Source organism: Nilaparvata lugens, chromosome 5 (assembly GCF_014356525.2).
Source record: "Nilaparvata lugens isolate BPH chromosome 5, ASM1435652v1, whole genome shotgun sequence".
Taxonomy (NCBI): Eukaryota; Metazoa; Arthropoda; class Insecta; order Hemiptera; family Delphacidae; genus Nilaparvata; species Nilaparvata lugens.
Window position 1 is genome coordinate 72,927,349 of NC_052508.1, and position 22,068 is coordinate 72,949,416.

A 22,068-nucleotide genomic window follows, 5' to 3' on the forward strand; every position below is an offset into this window, starting at 1 on the left:
ATACATGAAAAGTCAATACATTTTTTTATTCTCTTTAAACCCCATCTCGACGCTCGTAGTACTCTCTGAACTCTTCATTTTAGTACGCGCATATGGACAGCAGCTCCTTCTTTATTTATTGATCTCTGAATTTTGTACCAGTCATTTCTTTTATATGAGCTGGCAATAAATTATACAACCGAATACCAGAACTCCTAACACCTCGCTCATACATGGTTGTCTGGTGTGTGTCGTCTCTTAGGTTGTTCCTATTATCTTGTTGGGTATTGATGGAATGTTCCGCCTGTATTAAATTCAAGTAGAGTTTTCTTATTGAAGCAGATTGTTTCAAAAATATATAAGCTTGGGAATGGGAGAATTCAATGTTTTTTTTATAATTACCTAGACTAGACTCACAACTTTCTATTTTTTTCATACTAGTTTATTTTTATTTTCTATTATCAATATTGATAATGTTTTTACCTTGTTAATTACACTTCGATTATCTGATCACACTACGGATCAGTATAATTTCCAAGGTACTATTTAATTTTAATGTGATTTGTAAATTGAGGAGGAAAAAAATTCATTTATTCATTTTATAGCCCAGAGCTGTAGAATTTTCCAAACTAAACTTGAACGTTTTTTTATAGCCCAGTATATGACAGGAAAGGCTGAAATTTTCATGGACCTTTCTTCCAGGTTTTGCGGCAGAGCTGTAGAATTTTCAAGCGCCATGAAAGTTTTTTATAGCCCAGTATATGACAGGAAAAGTTGAAATTTTCAGGGAACTTTCTTTTAAGTTTTATGGCAGAGCTGGAATTGGCATGCGACTGCCATGATTCATTCGTAAGTTACGAGCCATCCAAGCTGGAGCTAGCACTCACTTCTACCGACGATTGAAGAATACGCAGTGTCATCCGCTTCTATGAAAGGAAATTAATAAAAGTGCGACTGGAATTCACCATAGCTGTGTAGTGTGTATGACTAATGAAGCCGCATTAAAATGTCACAACACTGCCACCAACCCTGGGAGGAAGTTCCCTGAAAAGTTCAGCCTTTTCCAGCCATATGAAGGTCTAAAGAAAGTAGTGTAACTCAATTCAAACGAAAGCTCAAACTAATGCTAATTAACAACCACCTATAATTTATATTCATTTCAAAAGTTTTTGAGTTGTCCATGACTATGTCATAACAGGTGTCTCATCAAGGATTCAGCAATTCAAGTTTATGAAGATAGTATTCGATACTTATGTGAATTTTAGACCCTCAAACTTCTAGGTTGGCAAAAGTTTATAAGGCTGGAAGCCAGTTTCATTAAGGACGCAACTTGGAGTTTAAGAAGATAATAGTGAAGCATGGGTAAATTTTAGACCCCGAAACTTCTAGGTTGGCAAAAGTTAATGAAAGTGCTAGTTAATCAAATCAAATCAAATTTATTTATTCATTTAAAATACAATGAAATTTACATAAAATAAATAAATACATATGAATAGTTTCCCCGCTTGGATGACAGGTCCGTCAGCTGCAATCAGCTACAACTAATGAGTTATTAGTTCTCTCCTCATAAAACAGCAAATTTTTGTGGTGTAATGTACTACATGAGAATACATTTCATCCAACTTTTATTCAAATTTAGTTACACAGCTTACATAATTCTTTTCAGAATTAAATTCTCTACAATTTTTATTGCAAAAAATTATTTGTTTACTGGTCATTAAAGAAAGTTATTGAGCATCAAACGTAGAAGTCTGTGTTTTTCTACTTGAATTTTTTTGCATATTTCAACTCTTTTCTCAAAAACTACTCACACTACAGCTTCCAGACTAGTTTTATTCAGTTTTTCAGATACTTTTCCATATGAATCCAGCATAAGTTTTTCAAAAACTAGTCCCCAAACAATTCAGCATCGATGTATTTCACCAGAGGAACTGAATTCCGGGCGAAATCTCTCACTCTGTATAGCTCGCTAATGAAGCGTTTATGGATATATGTTTATAAGAACTTTTTTTCTTATTTTTACCTCTACTATCACGTATTGAATTATTTTACCATAATTATGAATGACCCTGTATACGTTAGGTAATTTAAAAAATATAATAGGTAGATTAAAATTTAACAAATAAAATATATATTTTTCAAGTGAAAGTTTGGGTTGATTTTGATGAAAACAAAGCTAAACAAAGCTAGTTTAGAACTGATTTATGTCATGAATTTTGTCATTTAACTTTGGGTTGCGTCCTTGATAAAACACTCTATAGTTTCAATCTTCCTATTCACGCAAAAGTGAATATTTTAATAGAGAAACCGCACACTGATATGACAAAACTTTCTGAAGATGTTCACATTTGAAGCAATAAATCAAGAAAAAATGAAATATACTGGAAACATGATCAATCGAAATGCTTTGCTCATAATGATAATAAACACGAATGCCCAGTTTCACAAAGTTAGGTCAATACATTTGAACATGGCGAAGCCGGGTATGTTTAACAAGGTATGCACTAGAATTATCGATAGCAACTATCGCCATAGAAATAATACGTTCCAGTACACTATAGTGAGGTTCACGTTATAAAGGCAGTGTTCGATTAGAAATGGTATTGCTATCCGTGTCTATTATTCAACAAGGTCTATAAATACAGGTCATGACACTCGTGTTCCTTATGGAGCGGCCATTATGTGGGGTCTTTATGGCGGTACATTTGAAATATTCCAATCTACTCATAACAAAATCATGCATTATGCTTTTTAAAAACAATATTCTAGTTCAGATAATATGTGAATTCAAGTTTTCAATTTTCTAATAATGAAATTTCAATAATAAATGCTTCAATTATTCATTTATTTATTATTAAAAATTGTTCTTATATTTGTAACCTAAGAATTATGATTCATAAGGTATTGGGACAAGACAGAAATATGCGAGGCCACTGCAAAAAGACTTTTAAAGTTCCTGATCAATTAAATCTAAAAATCAACAATTCAGTTTCTAGTATTTTGATAAATACTTCAATTCTGTAGGAAGAATTATTTTTACAGTTCCAATTACTAATATAATATTACTAACATCATATTATGTTCAATGTATAATGATAACAGATAAAAATAAATTTGAGAATTGGTGAACTAGAACCCCACAAAATGGCAATTTTGCAATGCATCACGGGATTGTGCATAGCCACCTCTAACTAATACAAGGCCCCGGCCTACGATATTGCAACGTCACAGTGTAGGCCTGAATCTGATACATGATTGGTGAAGAAGATTTAAAAAACTACCAGCTGATCTTTTCCACCAATCATGTATTAGATTCTAGGCCTACACTGCGACGTTGCAATATCGCAAAGTTAGTGGACATAAGGTTGGTCACTCATCTATAGTATTTTAGTTGAAATGCAATTGGAGTGGGGGAACTGCAGCTGTGACGTAGGCTGTAGTACAGAGTAGGCAGAATATCGCATTCTTGAAAATCATACGGTGACCTATAGTCAAATTATATAACACAAACATTTTCTGACATGCAAGCTTTCTGTTTCTGCTTTACAATAATTATCAAAACATTTGAATAATACAAGCATTTTGCAATATAAAAGCAAAAAAACCCACCTCCTAACCTTCCCTTTCAAACCCTTAAGGTTTCTTTATCTTCTAGGTCGTGTTTATATTTTGTAGTTTGGCTATACATCAGCTTGTGAATTTCGGGGATGAGATATTTTTATTTTCGTAGAACATGTGCGCGATACCAGCATGTGTTCAGTGCTTTTATATGAATGAAATTCATTGGATTTATCGAGATCGGTTTATTGTTTTATTGCAATGCATTGGTTTATCAAGATTTTTTATGGGTTAATCTGAAATTATAATAGTATAACGTTGTCTACTAACGCTTTTCCAGCTTATTAACTTTTCCATGTCACGTGTTTAGATTCTTGAATAACTTTCAACTTCATTTTATTTATACAAGTTCAATGAACTTGAAATATTAAACAACATCATTAGAATCGGTGACTAATTCGCTGTAAGTATGGAGAATTTTTAAGTTCTAGGTCAATCTTGAGGGGATTAAACGACGATGTATTTGAAGATACAGTGAATAAACTGTATGCTCAGTGTGGTTACTCTATCACTTTTTTACTACACGTGACGTCACGCTGGCATTCCCCCCACCACTTCGAATCTTACACTTGTGAGTGATCAACCTTCAACCTTCTGTCTACTAACGTAGGCAATATCGTATGCCGGGGCCTTGTATTAAGAGGTGGCTATGGATTGTGTCATGACCTGTCAGTATTTATAGACCTTGTCATTCAACAAAGCGGATAGCGCTATCTCTTTCTCGATTTTCTCTGTTGCCAGATTATCTTCTAGCAATGTAGGATTAATAATTGATTAACAAAATATTTAATCTTAATTATTAAAATTCGTTATGAAATTATTGAAAATACAATAATTTCTTGCTTAATAAAATATAATTGATTATCTTAAACGAGAATGAACAGTTGATATTACATCAATAAACCTGTATCAGCTACCGTCAAGTTAGAAGGCAAGACAGAGGATCGGCAACGTTGATCTCCATCTTTCTCCACTGCCATTATAATGTGGACCTCACTATAGTTGTAAAGCGTGCCTATAGACAAGACAGAGGATCGGCAACGTTAATCTCCTATCTTTCTCCACTGCCATTATAATGTGGACCTCACTATAGTTGTAAAGCGTTCCTGACTTGTCCATGTTCAAATGTCTTGTCCAGGCTTGATGGAACCGGGCATTAATAAACTAGATTGAACGTGCGTGTTCTGTTTACCTGGCAAAGCGCCTTGACAAAGTCGACAATGGCATCACCGTCGAGTCTTGTCGACCCGGTGAACACTTTGTCCACTCCAACCAACACACTCTGCGAACTTGTCTCTCCTATCGATTCCTTCACGCTAGCTGAAACACAAAACAATCCATGTGAAATTTCAGTTTATCATATGTCAGGTTTAGGTTATGTTGTTATTCCAGAACTTAACCTAGCGCCGCAGTGCAGGATGGTTTCTTACAGCTTGGCGTTGTTGTCATTCGAGATGGGTGTCTGGCTTGGAAGTGTTTCGGCCGCATTGCAGGATGACTGTTAACGGTTGCCGGAAGATCAACAGCTGGATTTTTTTCGTTATTTTTCGTGATAAAGAAATTCTGATTGCAGATTCGTTCTCAGCGACCCCAAGTTTAGCCTAAAGGCTCAGAATGTCAACAATGTTTTTAAATAATTAAAAATCATCATGAAAAGTCATTAATATGGTAGTATACCACGTTTCTGGTAACTTTTTACTGGTGACTGGAGTTATTATTGACACACAAAAATCAAAATAATCGTGAGAAAGAAAACTGCTGATTGCTCTATTGTCTCGGCTGCTTGGCTGAGCCTGGCTGGAGGGATCAAATAACCGACTGGTTTGATCTTTCGTCTGTCCGCTAGGCGGAACTACGCCGACCATTGCTGGGTGGAAGATGTTACTGCGGCCGCTCGCATTCCCACCAACGCTGCTATTATTTGCTGTCTCAGCGCCTAGTCCGATTCAGCCAAGCAACCAGCCTGCACTGCGGAGCTAGGTTTAGACCAGTTATAGAATAGACACGGCTCATTGTATATTCATACTGAAAGTCGATGAAGCCAACATCTACAGCCAAATCCACCCATCTTGACGTCACAGCAATGACGTCACGCATCGTAAAGAAAACATTTTTGAGTTTGTTGTGTAAGTGTTTGTGGTGTTTAACTTACATTGTTGTTGGACAATGCATTGTTGTTAGCTTGGTTGTGACGTCAAGATGGGTGGATTTGGCAGTAGATTTATTTATTTATTTATTTATTCTTACAAAAATCTAGGAGTGCAACAGGCATAACAGCCCAAACTCACTCATGAATACAGGAATACATTATTAAAAATTATTACAATATATATATATAAATACTAGAAAAGTAGTAAAAGAGAATGTTTAAATGGTTCATGTGAAAAACAGAAAAGAAAATAGTATAATAGCTACTCTGAGAAAGAAAAGAACAATGTTAAAGGTAATGATAAAATTTGAATTTTGATTATTCAATAAGATCAATCATAACCATATAAAATACAACATATACCTACGTATTACATATGGTTCTAAGAGAAGTGATAAAAGAACTAGAGAAAAAGGGATCAAAAGGGAAGTGGAATTAGATGTTGGCTTCAGAGGCTAGACTTCCCAGCGTGTCTATTCTATAACTGGTCTAAGTTCCAGAAATAACAATTTCACTTCAATCAGCTGTTCCAATTGCAAGAAATCGATTCACCATTGTTTACCTGTATGTATAATCTTCTTGGCCACTTCAATTTCAACATATATGCCCGGTTGCACAAAAGCAGGTTGTATTTTAACCGTGATCAATTTTATGAGAACCAATCAGAGGGCGTTTTTGAAAAGACGGCTTCTCTTATTGGTTCTCGTGGAATTAATCACGATTAAAATTTAACCGGCTTTTGTGCAACCGGCACTCAGTTTTTCAATTCAATCAAAACCTTAATTTCTTCATACACCATAATACAGTCCACTCTGCTTGGCTGAGATTATACAATCCAATTTAAAAATAATGCCAACACTTTGAGCTCAATCCTCAACTCAAACCTTACTAACATCATGAATGTTAAAGTTAAACACTACATCGTTTATATATGAAGTAGGTAGTTAAACACTACCTACATCGTTTATATATGAATCATCGACTGAGAGATTGCGTTTGAATTTAAATTTATTCTTGTGTTTCATTGATGAATTTATTCTGAAGAGATTGTGTTCGCCTTGGATTGATTTCTCTTTGTGATAGTACAGTATAATATTGAGATATTTTTTTGATCAAAACTAAGAAAATATAATTTGCACTGCGACTGTGGTGATATCAGATGATCACCTCTTAAAAAACCGTCTGGCTCCAGAATCTACAAAACATGACTTTTTAATTATTATCAAACGAAAATCCAAATTAAATGCTGTAAATTAGATCTAAGACTTCTGCTACTGCAAATATTGATAACAGGGTTAACAGCTAGATCGAACTTCCATCTAACTGTTAATCTCATACAACCCTATGTTCATAGAACCCATGTTCCCGGGCTGACAAATAAGTTTTGAATAAGTTTTGCGTTCATCGAATTTCCATCTAACGGTTTACCCTGTTGTCAATATGTATAGTAGCAGAAGTCTTCGGGGTAATTTACAGCATTCAATTTGGATTTTCGTTTAATAATAACTATTCATTAATTAGCATTTGAATAAATGCACTTTTTCCCATTAATTTCCATCTGTAGACTAGCTGGCCGCTATGGCTTTGTATGAAATGAGCGCTGCTATACAAAGATTGTCATTATCAGTTTGGTGTGAGGGTGAGCATACCTGAATGGCAATTAGGAGGACCTGGTTCGATTCCCGGGCTGACAAATAATTTTTGGATAGGCTATCAAACTGTCGTAGCTCAGAAATAAAAATAAAATTAAATATGTATTGGTTAATGAATGTTTGTACACAGTAAATGATTTATTTTCTATAAACTGGGTACCATTTCTCTTATGTTATAATGAGTAACTTGTGATCTATGTTTTACATGTCTTGTTAATTTTATTTTTGTATTTTTAAGACTGACTAATGAATACAACACAGAACTCATCAAGCTAACCATATGCAGGCACCAATTTACATATTATTGTAACTACATTATAAATAAGATTCCATACGATTTTATAGATAAAAAAATCTCACGTAATTTACTTAAAAGTATAGAATATTGGATTGAGCAGAATATATTCTTCAAAATAGTTGTATGAAGTATAGTATGGTACCCAACAAGCATTGTTACTAGAAACTGTGAACGATGGTATTTCAGTTTCAGGTTCTTGAACCAGGTATGTAATTGTCACACGTATCTTGCAGGAGATTAGTTTTATTGTATTTATTTTCTCTTTTTGAAAGATTAACTGTCATGATGGCCTCAAGACGTCACAATAATTAATTGGATATCACTTTATCATATAATATGTTGTATTCTTAAGTTTTGTTTTTTCCAAGCTTTTGCGATTTTTGTAAATTACTGTAATACTTTCTTTAACATCATAAAATTTGAATTGTATATAAAGTACTTGAAGCAGAATAAGTGAACTACAACTCACTGCCAACACACAAGGTTTCTTATGTTGGCAGTGCAAAATATTACATTGATAATATTGTTGTACTCAAGTTAAAATCAATGTCTATTTGTATTGTATACTCTTGTAATTAATATTGTACAAATATGTATTTGTAATTTTGGCAATAAATTCAATTCAATTCAAATTCAATTCAATTCAATAATAGTGGTTTAAAAAGGGTGTATTTTGACGAAGTCGATGTATTTTTGTAAATATTGAATGACTAATAAAATTCTATTCTATTCTCATTGAACTTCCATCAAGCTGTTTACCCTGTTGTCAATATTTACAGTAGCAGAAGTCTTCGGGGTGATTTACAGATTTTAATTTGGATTTTCGTTATTCTCTTCAAAAGTCTTCTTTCCATTACGAACTGCTTGTTAATAATCACTTTTGAATACTTAATTTAGTGTCCGAAAGCACTCCACAAACGTAAGTAGAAGCTAAAAGATTTTATTTATAAAAATCAAACGGCTATGTCGTAATTCAAGTATTTAGAAGTAAAATTATTCATTAACAAGAAATTCAAAAAACGAACGAATTCACACTGACTTTATGTTAAGTGAATGTCACAGTAGAGCTAATAATATTGATAGAATAGCTTACGATCAAGAGAGCTGATATTGAGTTTGAGAGAGTCGGTGGAGGGGAAGAGGATGGAACTTTTGTTGGAGTTGTAGGCGGAGATGAACTGCGGCCTCACCCCTGTCCCCACCATCTGTGCCAGCTCCAGCTGAGAGATGCACTTCACTATATCCAGCCAAGAACTTCCCAGGTAGTTGCCTGTTCCGACACAAAACCATTCATAAATTCGACAAATGCATTACAAGTAGTATCACTCCATTCATAAATTCGACTCATCCATTACAAGTAGTATCAATCCATTCATAAATTCGACAAATCCTTTACAAGTAGTATCAATCCATTCATAAATTCAACATATCCATTATAAGTAGTATCAAGTAGTCGTATTCCAACAATAATCCATTCATCAATCAAGAGTGTAGTGAATTCCACGTTATAATGCAGTATAACATCAAAGTTAGTAGACAGAAGGTTGGTCACTCATCTATTGAATTCAAGTTGACGTGCAATTGGAGTGGGGGAACTGCAGCCGTGACGTAGGCTGTAGTACATAGTAGGCAGAATATCGCATTCTTGGAAATCATACGGTGACGTATAGTCAAATTATATAACACAAAAAATGTTCTGACATGCAAGCTTTCTGTTTCTGCTTTACAATAATTATCAAAACATTTAAATAATACAAGCATTTCGCCATTTAAAAGCAAAAACCCCACCTCCTAACCTACCCTTTCAAACCCTCAAGGTTTCTTCATCTTCTAGGTCGTGTTTATATTTTGTAGTTTGACTATACATCAGCTTGTGAATTTCGGGGATAAGATATTTTGATTCTCGTAGAACATGTGCTCGATAACAGCATGTGTTCAGTGCATTTATATGAATGCAATGTATTGGATTTATCGGGATCTGTTTATTGCAATGCATTGGTTTCTCAAGATTGTTTTATGGGTTAATCTGAAATTATAATAGTATAACATTGTCTACTAACGCTTTACCAGCTTATAATCTTTTTCATGTCACGTTTTTAGATTCTTGAAAAACTTACAACTTCATTTTATTCATAGAAGTTGAATGAACTTGAAATATTTACCAACATCATTAAAGTCGGTGATCAATTTGCTATAAGTACGGAGAATTTTAAAGTTCTAGGTCAATCTTGAGGGGATTAAACGACGATGTATTTGAAGATACAGTAAATAAACTGTATGCTCAGTGTGATTACTCTATCACTTTTTTACTACACGTTACGTCACGCTGGCGTTCCCCCCTTCACTTAGCCCCCAGGCTGGGGGAACACCAGCTTGACGTCAAGTTTAGTAAAAAAGTGATAAGAGTAATCACACTGAGCATACAGTTTATTCACTGTATCTTCAAATACATCGTCGTTTAATCCCCTCAAGATTGACCTAGAACTTTAAAATTCTCCGTACTTATAGCAAATTAATCACCGACTTTAATGATGTTGGTGAATATTTCAAATTCATTCAACTTCTATGAATAAAATGAAGTTGAAAGGTTTTCAAGAATCTAAAACCGTGACATGAAAAAGTTAATAAGCTGGAAAAGCGTTAGTAGACAATGTTATACTATTATAATTTCAGATTATCTTGAGAAACCAATGCATTGCAATAAACCGTTAAACGGATCCCGATAAATCCGAAGCATTGCATTCATATAAATGCACTGATCACATGCTGGTATCGAGAAAATGATGTATAGCCAAACTACAAAATATAAACACGACCTAGAAGATGGAGAAACCTTAAGGCTGTGCAAAGGCTAAAAATAAACTTTCTACTGGTGTTTTTTTTCAAAGTTTTTCGATTTGTCAAGCTATCAACAAGAAAAAGTTTTCACAGGAAAACATTTTTTTCCGATCATTACTTTTTGAGATATGAGCGCCTGAAGTTTTAATTTTTGGGACAGAACATTTCAAATTCGGTAGGAGATACATCCATGAGATTTAGAGGATAGATTCTTCATGGTATTGTTGATTTAGTAGAACAAAAATTTTCTTAAAATATCAATTTTTGAGAATGCTATTCAATTTACTAAAAATAACTTCTAGTTGAGTTATTTTTGGTCATTTTTGGCAATTTGAATAACCTTCTCAAAAGTTGATATTTTCAGAAAATTTTTGTCTCAAATCATGAGAATTATATTTTTACTGTACCTGTCTCTGACTCTGATACTGATATGTAGGAATCAGTTTTTAATCAAAAGCAAGTATTTGTAAAAAGATTAATTAATAAATTTAATATTTAAATGTGACAAATAGAGCATACCGTCCGTGTAGGCAACTGTCATCAGAGTCTTAATAGTGTCGATATTTTTGGCCTTCATTTCTGTGATTGGCGAATTGGCGTTCAATAGGGTGAACCTGGCCAATGCCTGCACGTATGCATCACGCTCCAACTGTCAACACACACAAAATCAAGAATTAAAAATCGTAATTAAATCAGACCCCACAGCACGGAGCATCTTTTCAGCTGCCCCTCGAAGCCGACACTACTGACAGCCGCCAGCCCCTGTGAGGTGGCCCGCTTCATGGGCCTTGAGACGGAGGAGGAGTGAAACAACAGGGTTCCCCAAGCTGCTACAACAACAATAATAATTCAATCCTAGAGCTCTGCAAGACTCTATTTTATTTCTAGTGCACAGAATGACTAGACTTTATTTTGTGTTCTAGTTTTTTGAAATCTAATTCAAACGTGACTATGACAATGAATGCGACTACGCCCCGTTTTGGAAAACCCATTTTCTGACTCCAGCTGTTTAAAGTCTCCCGAGCTCGGAAACCGGCACTAAAAATTTCACTTAAATCCACAATGTATCTTGCGTGGTTTTCATTTGTACAGACAGTAGTTGGGCGACCTGAAAAGCCCTTTCGCTGTGTTAAAACACAACCTGTATTTGTGATATTTTTGAAAATAGATAATTCATAAATTACAATATTGATTACATAATAATATTCAATTTAGGATAACTACTGACCGTCATATGGAAAATGCAGGCAATTCTTATGGCACAACGCATTCCGTCAAGGCAAAGAGCAGCTATCTCAGTGTCATCACAGTCCTGGAGACCTAAGCTGAACGCCGCCAAAAACGATGTCCACGCCAGCTGAAAATTTGCAATTAAACCAATTGAAAACACTGGTTGCATAAGAAGAACGTTCAATCGTCAATGAATTTATAGTAATAGTAAATGACGTATCACGTATAACTTTGGGAGAAAACAGTTTTGCGGTAATCCGGTTGATTACAGATTTCTGGCGTTTATTGTTTTTGAAGGGACGGATTCAAGGATACAAAGGTTCAAAGAACCCCACACGTCAACCGAAGCTTATTGTGTTCCCAAGTAGTATATTAGTTAGGCAAACCAATACCTATGTCCTTTACAAGAACCAGGAGTTTTACCCTATACTAGCATTCCATTAATCACCTGGTTGCAATCCTTGTCGCAATCCAGTGTGATATGCTTGGCAGTCTCTTTAGACTGATTAGTCCTCGTGACCTACGTGAGTTCCACTCCTGGCCTTCTTTGTAGGTCCTTCCACTGAGGAAGGGGCGGCCAAGTTGCCTCTAGGGCGCCCGGCCACCCCTGATCCAGCCTCTTGACCCACATTTGTGCCTAGAGTTTCACTCATCTCTGGTCTCTTGGGTATTTTCTTTTTGGGTAAAAGGACTCACCTCTCCTTAGAAGTTTTGCCTGAATGGCCACCCTTTTTTGAGCAGTGGTGAGGTTTGGTCTCTCCACCCACAACACGTGACCTACGTGAGTTCACTCCTGGCCTTTTTCTAGGTCCTTCCGCTGAGAGAGGGGACGCCAAACTGCCTCTAGGCGCCCGGCGCCCGGCCACCCTCGACTCAGCCTCTTGACCCACATTTGTGCCTGGAGTTTAGCCCATTTCTGGTCTCTTGGATTTTTCTTTTTGCCCCTCCGAAACTGCCCTGATGGGGCAGATCCCGTGGGTTTGAAGGCAAGGCAACTTCTGGAGTTGCCTTGAGGTCCATTTTAGTCGCCTTCTGTGACAAGCATGGATACTGTGGGTGAATTCTGGTTTTCAACACATTCTTGAGTACGATGATCGACTCAAAGCTCCCCCAACCCACAGGGGGCGATTTCTGACGTTGGTCCGATAGCGAAAGAATTAAATCTATCGATCTTAATTTAATAAAAACACAAATATGTTGTCAAATTCTACACAATTTTATTCGGTACAAGACCACACAATAATTAATAAACTCAATAATTAAGATAGGTAATAAATTCGAATGGAAGAGAGAAGATTCAGGATTAGTTGAAGTTCCGGCTATCGTCTTCAAATGACCACACAGGTCACATTTTCAAGTTGACTGTGTAGAATTTGACAACATATGTGTGTTTATATTAAACTATGGAACGGTTCTACAATTTCGACAATGACTCAGTCTAATTCTATCTATATTACAAATTATTAATTTGATTATGTATTTTTATAAATGAATAAATAATATATGTAAAAATATTCTGTTGGTAATTGATCATAAGCAATCCCAAAGCATGCGACTGTCAATGAACTAAAATTTCACGGTTCCACATAAAACTGTGTATGCAAGTACAACCACCATGTTCATTGTTGACATTAATGGAACATCACTGTTTTCAAGGATCCACAAATTCTTGACATTTAAATAATCAATAATTATTATGACAAAGAAGAAACGTAGGCAAGCTTTGGGTAGATGAGCTTTGAGACCACAACACCACACACAGTAGTAGGGTAACCGTCCACTGGAACCATATTCAACCGATCCGTTCGGGCGTTGGATCGGACGAATCTGCCGGCCGTTAATTCGCCCGAATATTGTCGTCCAATGGAACCGTTTATGTCAGTCTAGTTCAGTATAAATATTGAATTAACTATTATCATAGCCACCAGAATTTCTCATGAAACAATGATTATATTGAGATTTTGAAAATTGAATAAACAAATATCTTCTAAATTAGTTATTCATTACAATAATATTACCTTCAGATCCTATTTGTTCAGTAATCTTTGTCCACAGATTCCTTTGAACATCACGACGATGATATATTTTGTCTCGCATATCCCACAATGGAATATGCTCTTAAACCAAATTTATTAACTTTTCATTGTCCATAGTTAAAACTTTATAAAACAGAACAAATTCAAAAAACAAAAACAGGCAAGACTGAAACAATTTTGAGGTTAGGATGATGCTCGACTTCGGCCGGATAGAGCCTGAAAATCCTATTCAATTCGGATCGAAAACTTGATCGGCCGGAGACGGCCGTGCACGGACGTATGAACCTGTTGCAATGGACGAGCATCTATTTCTTTCTTTGTTGGGGGATCGAGTTCGGTAGTTTTCGGACGAAATCGCTTCCAGTAGAAATCGGACCGAACGCGACCGAACGATCCCCCAACAAAGAAAGGAATAGATGCTCGTCCATTGCAACAGGTTCATACGTCCGTAAACGGCCGTCTCCGGCCGATCAAGTTTTCGATCCGAATTGAATGTGATTTTCAGGCTCTATCCGGGTGAGGTCTAGCATCATCCTAACCTCAAAATTGTTTCACAGTCTTGTTTGTTTTTTGAAGTTGTTCTGTTTTATAAAGTTGTAACTTATGGACAATGAAAAGCTGAAAAGTTTGGTTCAAGAGCATGTTCCATTGGGGGATATACAGGACAAAATATATCATTGTCATGATGTTCAAAGGAATCTGTGAACAAAGATTACTTGGCAATGAGTAGCTAATCTAGTAGATATTTGTTGAAGGTAAGATTATTGTAATGAATAACTAATTTAGTAGATATTTGTTTATTCAATTTTCAAAATCTCAATATAATCGTTGGGCCATATGAATAAAGTTGAGCATTTGCTTATACTTCTAAAATATGGAGCATTTGCTTCATTTTCTATGAATAAACGTGAGCAAACCTTTTGCTCATGCTCATCAAAAAAATAGTTTGAGCATTTGCTCAAAAGTAAAAGCTTTTGCTCAAGCTTTTGTATGAATAAACTAGAGCATTTGCTCAACTTTTGAAGCAAATGCTTCAAAAAAGGTGAGTCTACTCTGGAGCAGCTTTTCTCCTTTTGCTCATAGTAAAATGGCTCAACTATTCCTGTGAGTAAGAGGAAACTATACCAGACACGATCACAACAAATAGTTGAAAACCATAAAACTCTTTTTAGATTCAACCATGATACATATCACCATTATTCCAACAAAAGGATGAATACAAAAGATACCTATCCGATATGAAGATAACCATCACAGAATAGGAAATAGGCATTTAAAAAGATGAGAGTGTAGACGATTATAAGAAGGCTATTGATATTATAAGATATGCTAAAGATTATTATAGAGATTACATTTTTTCACGCTATTATTTCAAAATTCTAAACTCAACTAACCTAGAACTCAATTCATAAATAGAAAACAGAGCGGACGACGCAAACACAAGCGGTGTCTCCTAGCTTGCATATTTAGCGCTTACGTGAGCTTTAAAAACAAAGTAAGGCCACAAAGGCGAATCAGCTGATGAAAAATCTTTAAAATAGGCACGTGAGCATTCGCTTCAGAATTCAGGAGCATAAGGTAAGAGTATACGGTAAAGCTTATTCATATAGAAATGAGCAAATGCTTATGCTTCTACCTAATGCTCATGAGCAAAACCTTATGCTCCATGCTTTTACTCATGAGCATTTGCTCTGGTTTTATTCATATGGGCCATTGTTTATGAAAAATTTGGTGACTATGATAGTAGTTAATTCAATAATTGGCAACTAGACTGAATGAATTACTGAAGTAATCCAATGGACAACCATATTCGGCCGGCAGATTCGTCCGATCCAACGGCCGAACGGATCGGTTGAATACTGTCGGTTAACCTGAAGAGCCAACCTCCAATAATGGTAACCTCTAGACAGTTTTATTTCGAATCAAGGTGTAAAGCAGTTCTCGGCAAATGCCTGTTGTTTTCACCTAGATTGTATCTATTATGTTTGAATAAATAAATAATTATAGCCAATGTATGCATATGAATAAATGGTTACAGAATTACATATATAACTGATGAAACTGACCTTGAACATAGGTTTAACATGCTCCAAATGTTTGGCTGACGTGAATGGTGCTTGTACATGACTCACTGACTCCATAAGGTTTTTGGCGGCAGTTGATATAACTTCCATCTCCATATTCCACACTAATTTTCTCTTCTTTTCACTGGATATCACTGCAAAACGAATAAAGATAATCTAATTAATAGATAATAAGATTTTCAGAATATTAAGTTTGTTTCTTAGTCATGTTGAATTATTTCTTTAATATGTGAATATTTCCTATTTTAGTGATAACAATGTAAAATATTTCTTCTATGTTCGGTTTTCAAGCATCTAAATTTAAAAATTTACTCTGTGAAAATAATTAAGGACTGAAAATTTTGTGAAGTGAACAACTACAAGACTTAACCTATTTTGGACTATGTGTAACCTTATCTAAATTTGGGAGAGGAATAGCACAAGGTTACCTTATTTTTTCTCTCCCCATCATTTTGATGATGTTCTTATTGTATGAATCAATAAAGAATCAATCAATCAATAAAGAAGCACGAGTTGAAATTATGATACTATAACTTGAAGTATTCAAGTACTTCCTCTCAAATATCACAGAGAAAATGACACAAAGTCGAAACATGTTGTGAGAAATAGAATAAATTTGAAATAGATATTTTCAGTTGAAAAGGGATCTTAAAATTTTTATGTACATAGGAAAAAGATAGAATATTTTATGCTATAATTTCTCCATCTTAATAGTTCTTATGGATCCAATTTACATAACTTGACATGTTTCATAAAAAAAGAGCATCTAAAACAATATTTTCATTCTTATATTCATTTTTTTCACAATACAACAAGATCTGACTACTCCTTAACTGATACTTTATTTATTCTTTATTCTTAATTGATTTATACATAAGTACACCATCAAAATGATAGGGAGAGGAAAAATAAGGTAACTTTGTGCTATTCCTCTCCCAAATTTAGATAAGGTTACACGTAGTCCGAAATAGGTTAAGTCTTGTAGTTGTTCACTTCACAAAATCTTCAGTTCTCGATTATTTTCACAAAGTAGATTTTGAAATTTACATGCTTCAAAACCAAACATATAATGAATATTTCACATTATAAAGTTCTGACTCTCTAGAACTTACTGATGACACAACGTTCACTACGTAAATTAGACATGGTATAGACTCTCAATTAAGCCTATCCCAATACAATCAACAGTTGAATGGATTAAATGCATTATATTGGTAATTCAAGAATAAAATTTATTTTTTCCTTTTATATGTACTATTGCTAACTAGACATGAGACTAATGAGCCAATTTTATCGAACCTAACCTACTAAATAAAAATAAAATACAGTACAGTGAATCTTTCACTACAATCTCTTACTGCTAATTGACCGAGCGAAGTGAGGTCTAAGATTCAAGTCTACGGTTTGGCATTTCTCTTAATGTTTAAATGTTTATATGTTGTGCATTTACGGCGAAACGCGGTAATAGATTTTCATGAAATTTGACAGGTATGTTCCTTTTTAAATTGCATGTCGACGTATATACAAGGTTTTTAGAAATTTCGCATTTCAAGGATAATATGAAAGGAAAAAGGAGCCTCCTTCATATGTCAATATTAGAGTTAAAATCAGACTATAGAATTATTCATCATAAATCAGCTGTCGAGTTGACTATAAATTGCATGCCATGACGCATGCAATTCAATATCTCAATGTAAAAAATTCAACTTGGTAAAAAATTAACAGCTGTGTAGACTATAAATTGCATGCCTCATTGAATGCAATTTTTATGCACTAGATTTCTAATCAATGACAGACTGATCCCTTAAATGGCCTTACAGCAAGCAAAGTATGTTAATTATCTTTCATGAACTGATATGTGTGCTTTAAAAAAAAAAAAAATCATGGCAATTTCATGGATGACAGCTACGCTTTGTATTATATCACTATTTAACTATTTATAGCCATCCATCCACGGCAGTTTAAAAGAAATGGTTTTAAAAGTATGAATTTTTATGTATTTTTTCAGCTGACATGGCTCCTGTAAAAAAAGAAAGACGCTGCAAAATTGAGAGAACAGAAGAAACACTTAGAGCAGAAGAGGCGAGATAGAATTGAAAGTGATCCAACACTCATCAGCTGATGGTACTCATCAGTTCTCCTGTTGGTGAAGTTGACGTGAATTGACTTGCCCTCATTGAGTTTCATCCTCCACTTACTGGCCCAGTCCTGTATTCTGTTGACAGATCTCTGGAGCTTTTCTGTTGCAGTATGAGCATCGCTGTAGGGCAGTGTCCTCTGTGGTATTCCCCTCCAGAATTGGGATATCACTGGTGAAGAGAAGGTAAAGCACTGGCCCCAAGACACTTCCCTGTGGAACTCCTGCTTTTATCTCTCTCAGATCAGAATATGAATCCTCATGCTTGACTCTGAAGTACCTTCCACCCAAATATGATTGCAGTATTTTAGTGAATTGCTTGGGAAGCATTTTATTCAATTAAGAATAAAATTTACGAAGGAATTGACAAAATTACAGACTTTGGAAGACGATTGAATTGATAAAACATTACACACTTTAAACATCGTGAACATTAGGTTTACATAACATGGAATATTCTACAACATCTCTGAATACAATATGAGTCGTTTTGCAATAATACTATTCGTAAGGCTTTTATTGGTGGGGAGTACCTGACGGAATTCCCATCTCACGTGAGGCATGACTAAATAATCTAAGGCTAACCGCACACCAGTTGGTCAAGACAAGACAAGACAAGACAAGATAAGACAAGACAAGATCAGACACGTTAAGGGCCGGTTTCCGAGCTCGGGATTTAGCTAAGTTCTAGACTTTAAACAGCTGGAGTCAGAAAATTTGCTTTCCGAAACGGGGCGTAGTCGTAGTCATTATCACAGTCACGTATGAATTACATTTCGAAGAACTAGAAAATTGAACACAAAATAAAATAAAGAGAAAATAGTGTAACGTTTCAGTTATTTTGAATTATTTAGGAATGTTTCATTTCGTCACGGAAAAACGTTTCCAATTATAGAAATGAGAAAATAAAAACTGCGAATACTGTCATAGAAACTGGGACTACGCCCCGTTTCGGAAAGCCAATTTTCTGACACCAGCTGTTTAAAGTCTAGAACTTAGCTAAATCCCGAGCTCGGAAACCGGCCCTAAGTCACAATACTTCACTAGCTGCTTGTGAGCAACTCACACTGATTAGTCTTTGCAATTAGACATGTCTTCATAGGCAACTATGTGAAGTATTGTGACTAAACGTGACTAGCCTCGTCTTGACTAACCGGTGTACGCCCCGCCTAAGTCGTCAATGAGCCTCACAACTGTTATATATCAGCCGGGATCGACAATTTATTACAATAATTGGAAAGTAAAGAGATTGCTCACCTTGTTTTCCAGGTTTACTGGCCGCTTTCATCTTGATCTCATGTCCGGCTATCTCGTCGTAGATCTGAGACAGATACTCTTCGGGCAAATCCTGATTGTCGGATATGCCTCGGTTCAGTCGAATGTACTGCTCTTTCGACATTTTACTCTTCACTTGTGGCGAATGCAGATCAGTCGTCAGCATGATGATCGAGTAGGCTAGCACGTATGCAGTTTCCGCACTGGCGAACAGTCTGTTGCTACAAAAACAGGAATACAATTTACACTATGAACAGAGATATAACAAAAAGACCACTGAAGACAATGCCTAAGTGCATTGAAACTTGAGTTTGGCTAAAATAACTTATGTAGAATTGACAATATCGTTTTCATTTCACTTTATAGTTGCCATGGCAAAATTGTAACGTGCTATAAATTTTCGGCTTTAAATTTATTGTCTAAATTCAATATCTTCTAAATTTGGCTTAGTGGTTTTGTGTTTTGTTTCGGTTTTGTATATGTTTGGACTTTTTAACATCAAAATGAACTTTATTCCTAAGTGAAAAGTGTAAATTTAAAGTATTGTGCTTACTATAACCTTAATGTCCGGTTTCCCATTAGGAAACTTTGGACTATATACGGCGAGGTGGAACTACCCTTGGGTCTCCCCACCATTCAAAGCCATACGCTAATAATAATAATAATGATGATAATTTCACTTTAAAACAGGAAAATATTTTAATGTAACATGTTATGCAACGAGATTGAAATAAATATAATTTATGTGTAAAACGAAAAAATTGGAGTGCTACTATTTCTTATAAAAAAAACACATCTGGAAAAGTTTTCTGTTGAATCTGATATTCTCTCCCGATTGTACAACTCCATTTGACCACTACCTCCGTAAACAAAGCCATAGAGCATTCGTGTGACGTCAGCACAGGTAGGACTCCCACACCAATAAAAACACTACCTGATATAGATCAGCTGATATCAACGAGTTTTTATTGGTGTAGAAGCCCTACCTGTGCTGACGTCACACGAATGCCGTCACTAATGCTTTGTTCATGGATTTTGTTATCAACACTAGTTGATATAGATCAGCTGATATCAACGAATTTTTATTGGTGTAGAAGCCCTACCTGTGCTGACGTCACACGAATGCACTACGGCTTTGTTTACGGAGGTAGTGATCTAACTCCATTTCACATCATTTAAATAGCACAAGTTGGAGAAAATCCATCTCCTATTACACACGGGAGCAAAGGAAAATTTGGAACATGCTACTATTTTTAAATAATAATAAAAATCTGGTGTGGCGCACTCACACTACTTTCCTTGCCGTTATGAAAATTGATCACCTGACGCTAGTGTTACCGCGCATCTCAAGTCTACTATTCTAAGATCTGAGCCAGCTGGTGACAGGACAATAACGCTGGAGACACACGAAGTCTGCTATCTTTTCATAGTGAATGATTCAATGGAATCAACAGTTGCCAACAGTTTGCAATTGAAATAATAACATTTTCTCGAATTTCGAGCTTATTTTCAATTTTAGGTGAAAATGTTAATGAACATTAATTGTAGAGATTTTCATGCTCAATCTTTTCCACTTGAATTTATTTGTTTAAATTGTATCTGAAGCCTGATAATTGGGAATCTAAAATCAAACTTTGCATAGATGAGGCGGAGCTCCTGAATTTTTTACAGATATGGGACTAGTGGCAGTTGATAGAGCTTAACAATGACTATTTTAGGTATGAATTTGATCAAAATCGTTGAAGCCATTTTTGAGAAAATCGCGAAAAACCCTGTTTTTGACAACATTTTCGCCATTTTAGCCGCCATCTTGAATCGCATTTGATCGAAATTGTTCGTGTCGGATCCTTATATTGTAAGGACCTTACGTTCCAAATTTCAAGTCATTCCGTTAATTGGGAGATGAGATATCGTGTACACAGACGCACATACACTCTGAAGGTGCGTACAGATATACGCGCCGCGAACATGAGCAATTCACTTTTAATCAGCTGACTATATCTGTATTTTTACAGAAACGGTAAGATACAGATATAAAAAGCTTGGCATCAGCTGATTAAAAGTGAATTGCTCATGTTCGCGGCGCGTAAATCTGTACGCACCTATACACACACACACACACACACACACACACACATACAGACCAATACCCAAAAACCACTTTTTTGGACTCAGGGGACCTCGAAACGTATAGAAATTTAGAAATTGGGGTAACTTAATTTTTTTCGGAAAGCAATACTTTCCTTACCTATGGTAATAGGGCAAGGAAAGTAAAAACTGATGATGACACCATTGGTTCGAAACATGTTTGTTATTTTACAATAAATAAGTGTTATTTTTGACAAAATCCCAGTGTTTTCATTATGGATAGATATCACATCGTCTCACCAGCAACAGTCGCCTATCTGAAGTGAATAGAAAAACTGTTTTAGGTTGAACCTACTGTGTTGATGCTGATGAAGCTGTTGAAGCATCTAATTTGGATTTTCGTTTAATAATAATTAATCAAATAGCAATTGAATAGTTTCAATATCTTAGTGGTTTCCATCTATAGACTGGCTGGCCGCTATGGCTTCGTATACAATGAGCGCTGCTATCCAGAGATTGTCAGTTTGGTGTAAGGGTAAGCATTCCTGACAGGCAATCAGGATGTACTGGGTTCGATTCCCGGGCTGACAAATAATTTTTGAATAGTAGCGCTCATCGTAATTCCATCTAGCTGTTTACCCTGTTGTCAATATTTGCAGTAGCAGAAGTCTTCGGGGTCAATTA

At 35.5% G+C, this 22,068-nt stretch overlaps 1 protein-coding gene across 2 annotated transcripts in view; it reads right to left on the reverse strand.

Annotated features, from left to right (window-relative positions):
• Nucleotides 1–22,068, reverse strand: part of LOC111047939 (brefeldin A-inhibited guanine nucleotide-exchange protein 1) — a 130,775-nt gene that overhangs the window by 52,635 nt on the left and 56,072 nt on the right. For both annotated transcript variants that reach the window (XM_039429243.1, XM_039429244.1), the window contains exons 14-19: nt 19,279–19,517; nt 15,867–16,018; nt 11,763–11,891; nt 11,054–11,183; nt 8,790–8,966; nt 4,790–4,917 (exon numbers count right to left, since the gene is read on the reverse strand). In XM_039429243.1, coding sequence (XP_039285177.1) covers nt 4,790–4,917; nt 8,790–8,966; nt 11,054–11,183; nt 11,763–11,891; nt 15,867–16,018; nt 19,279–19,517 — 955 coding nt within the window. The remainder of the gene's footprint in view (nt 1–4,789; nt 4,918–8,789; nt 8,967–11,053; nt 11,184–11,762; nt 11,892–15,866; nt 16,019–19,278; nt 19,518–22,068) is intronic.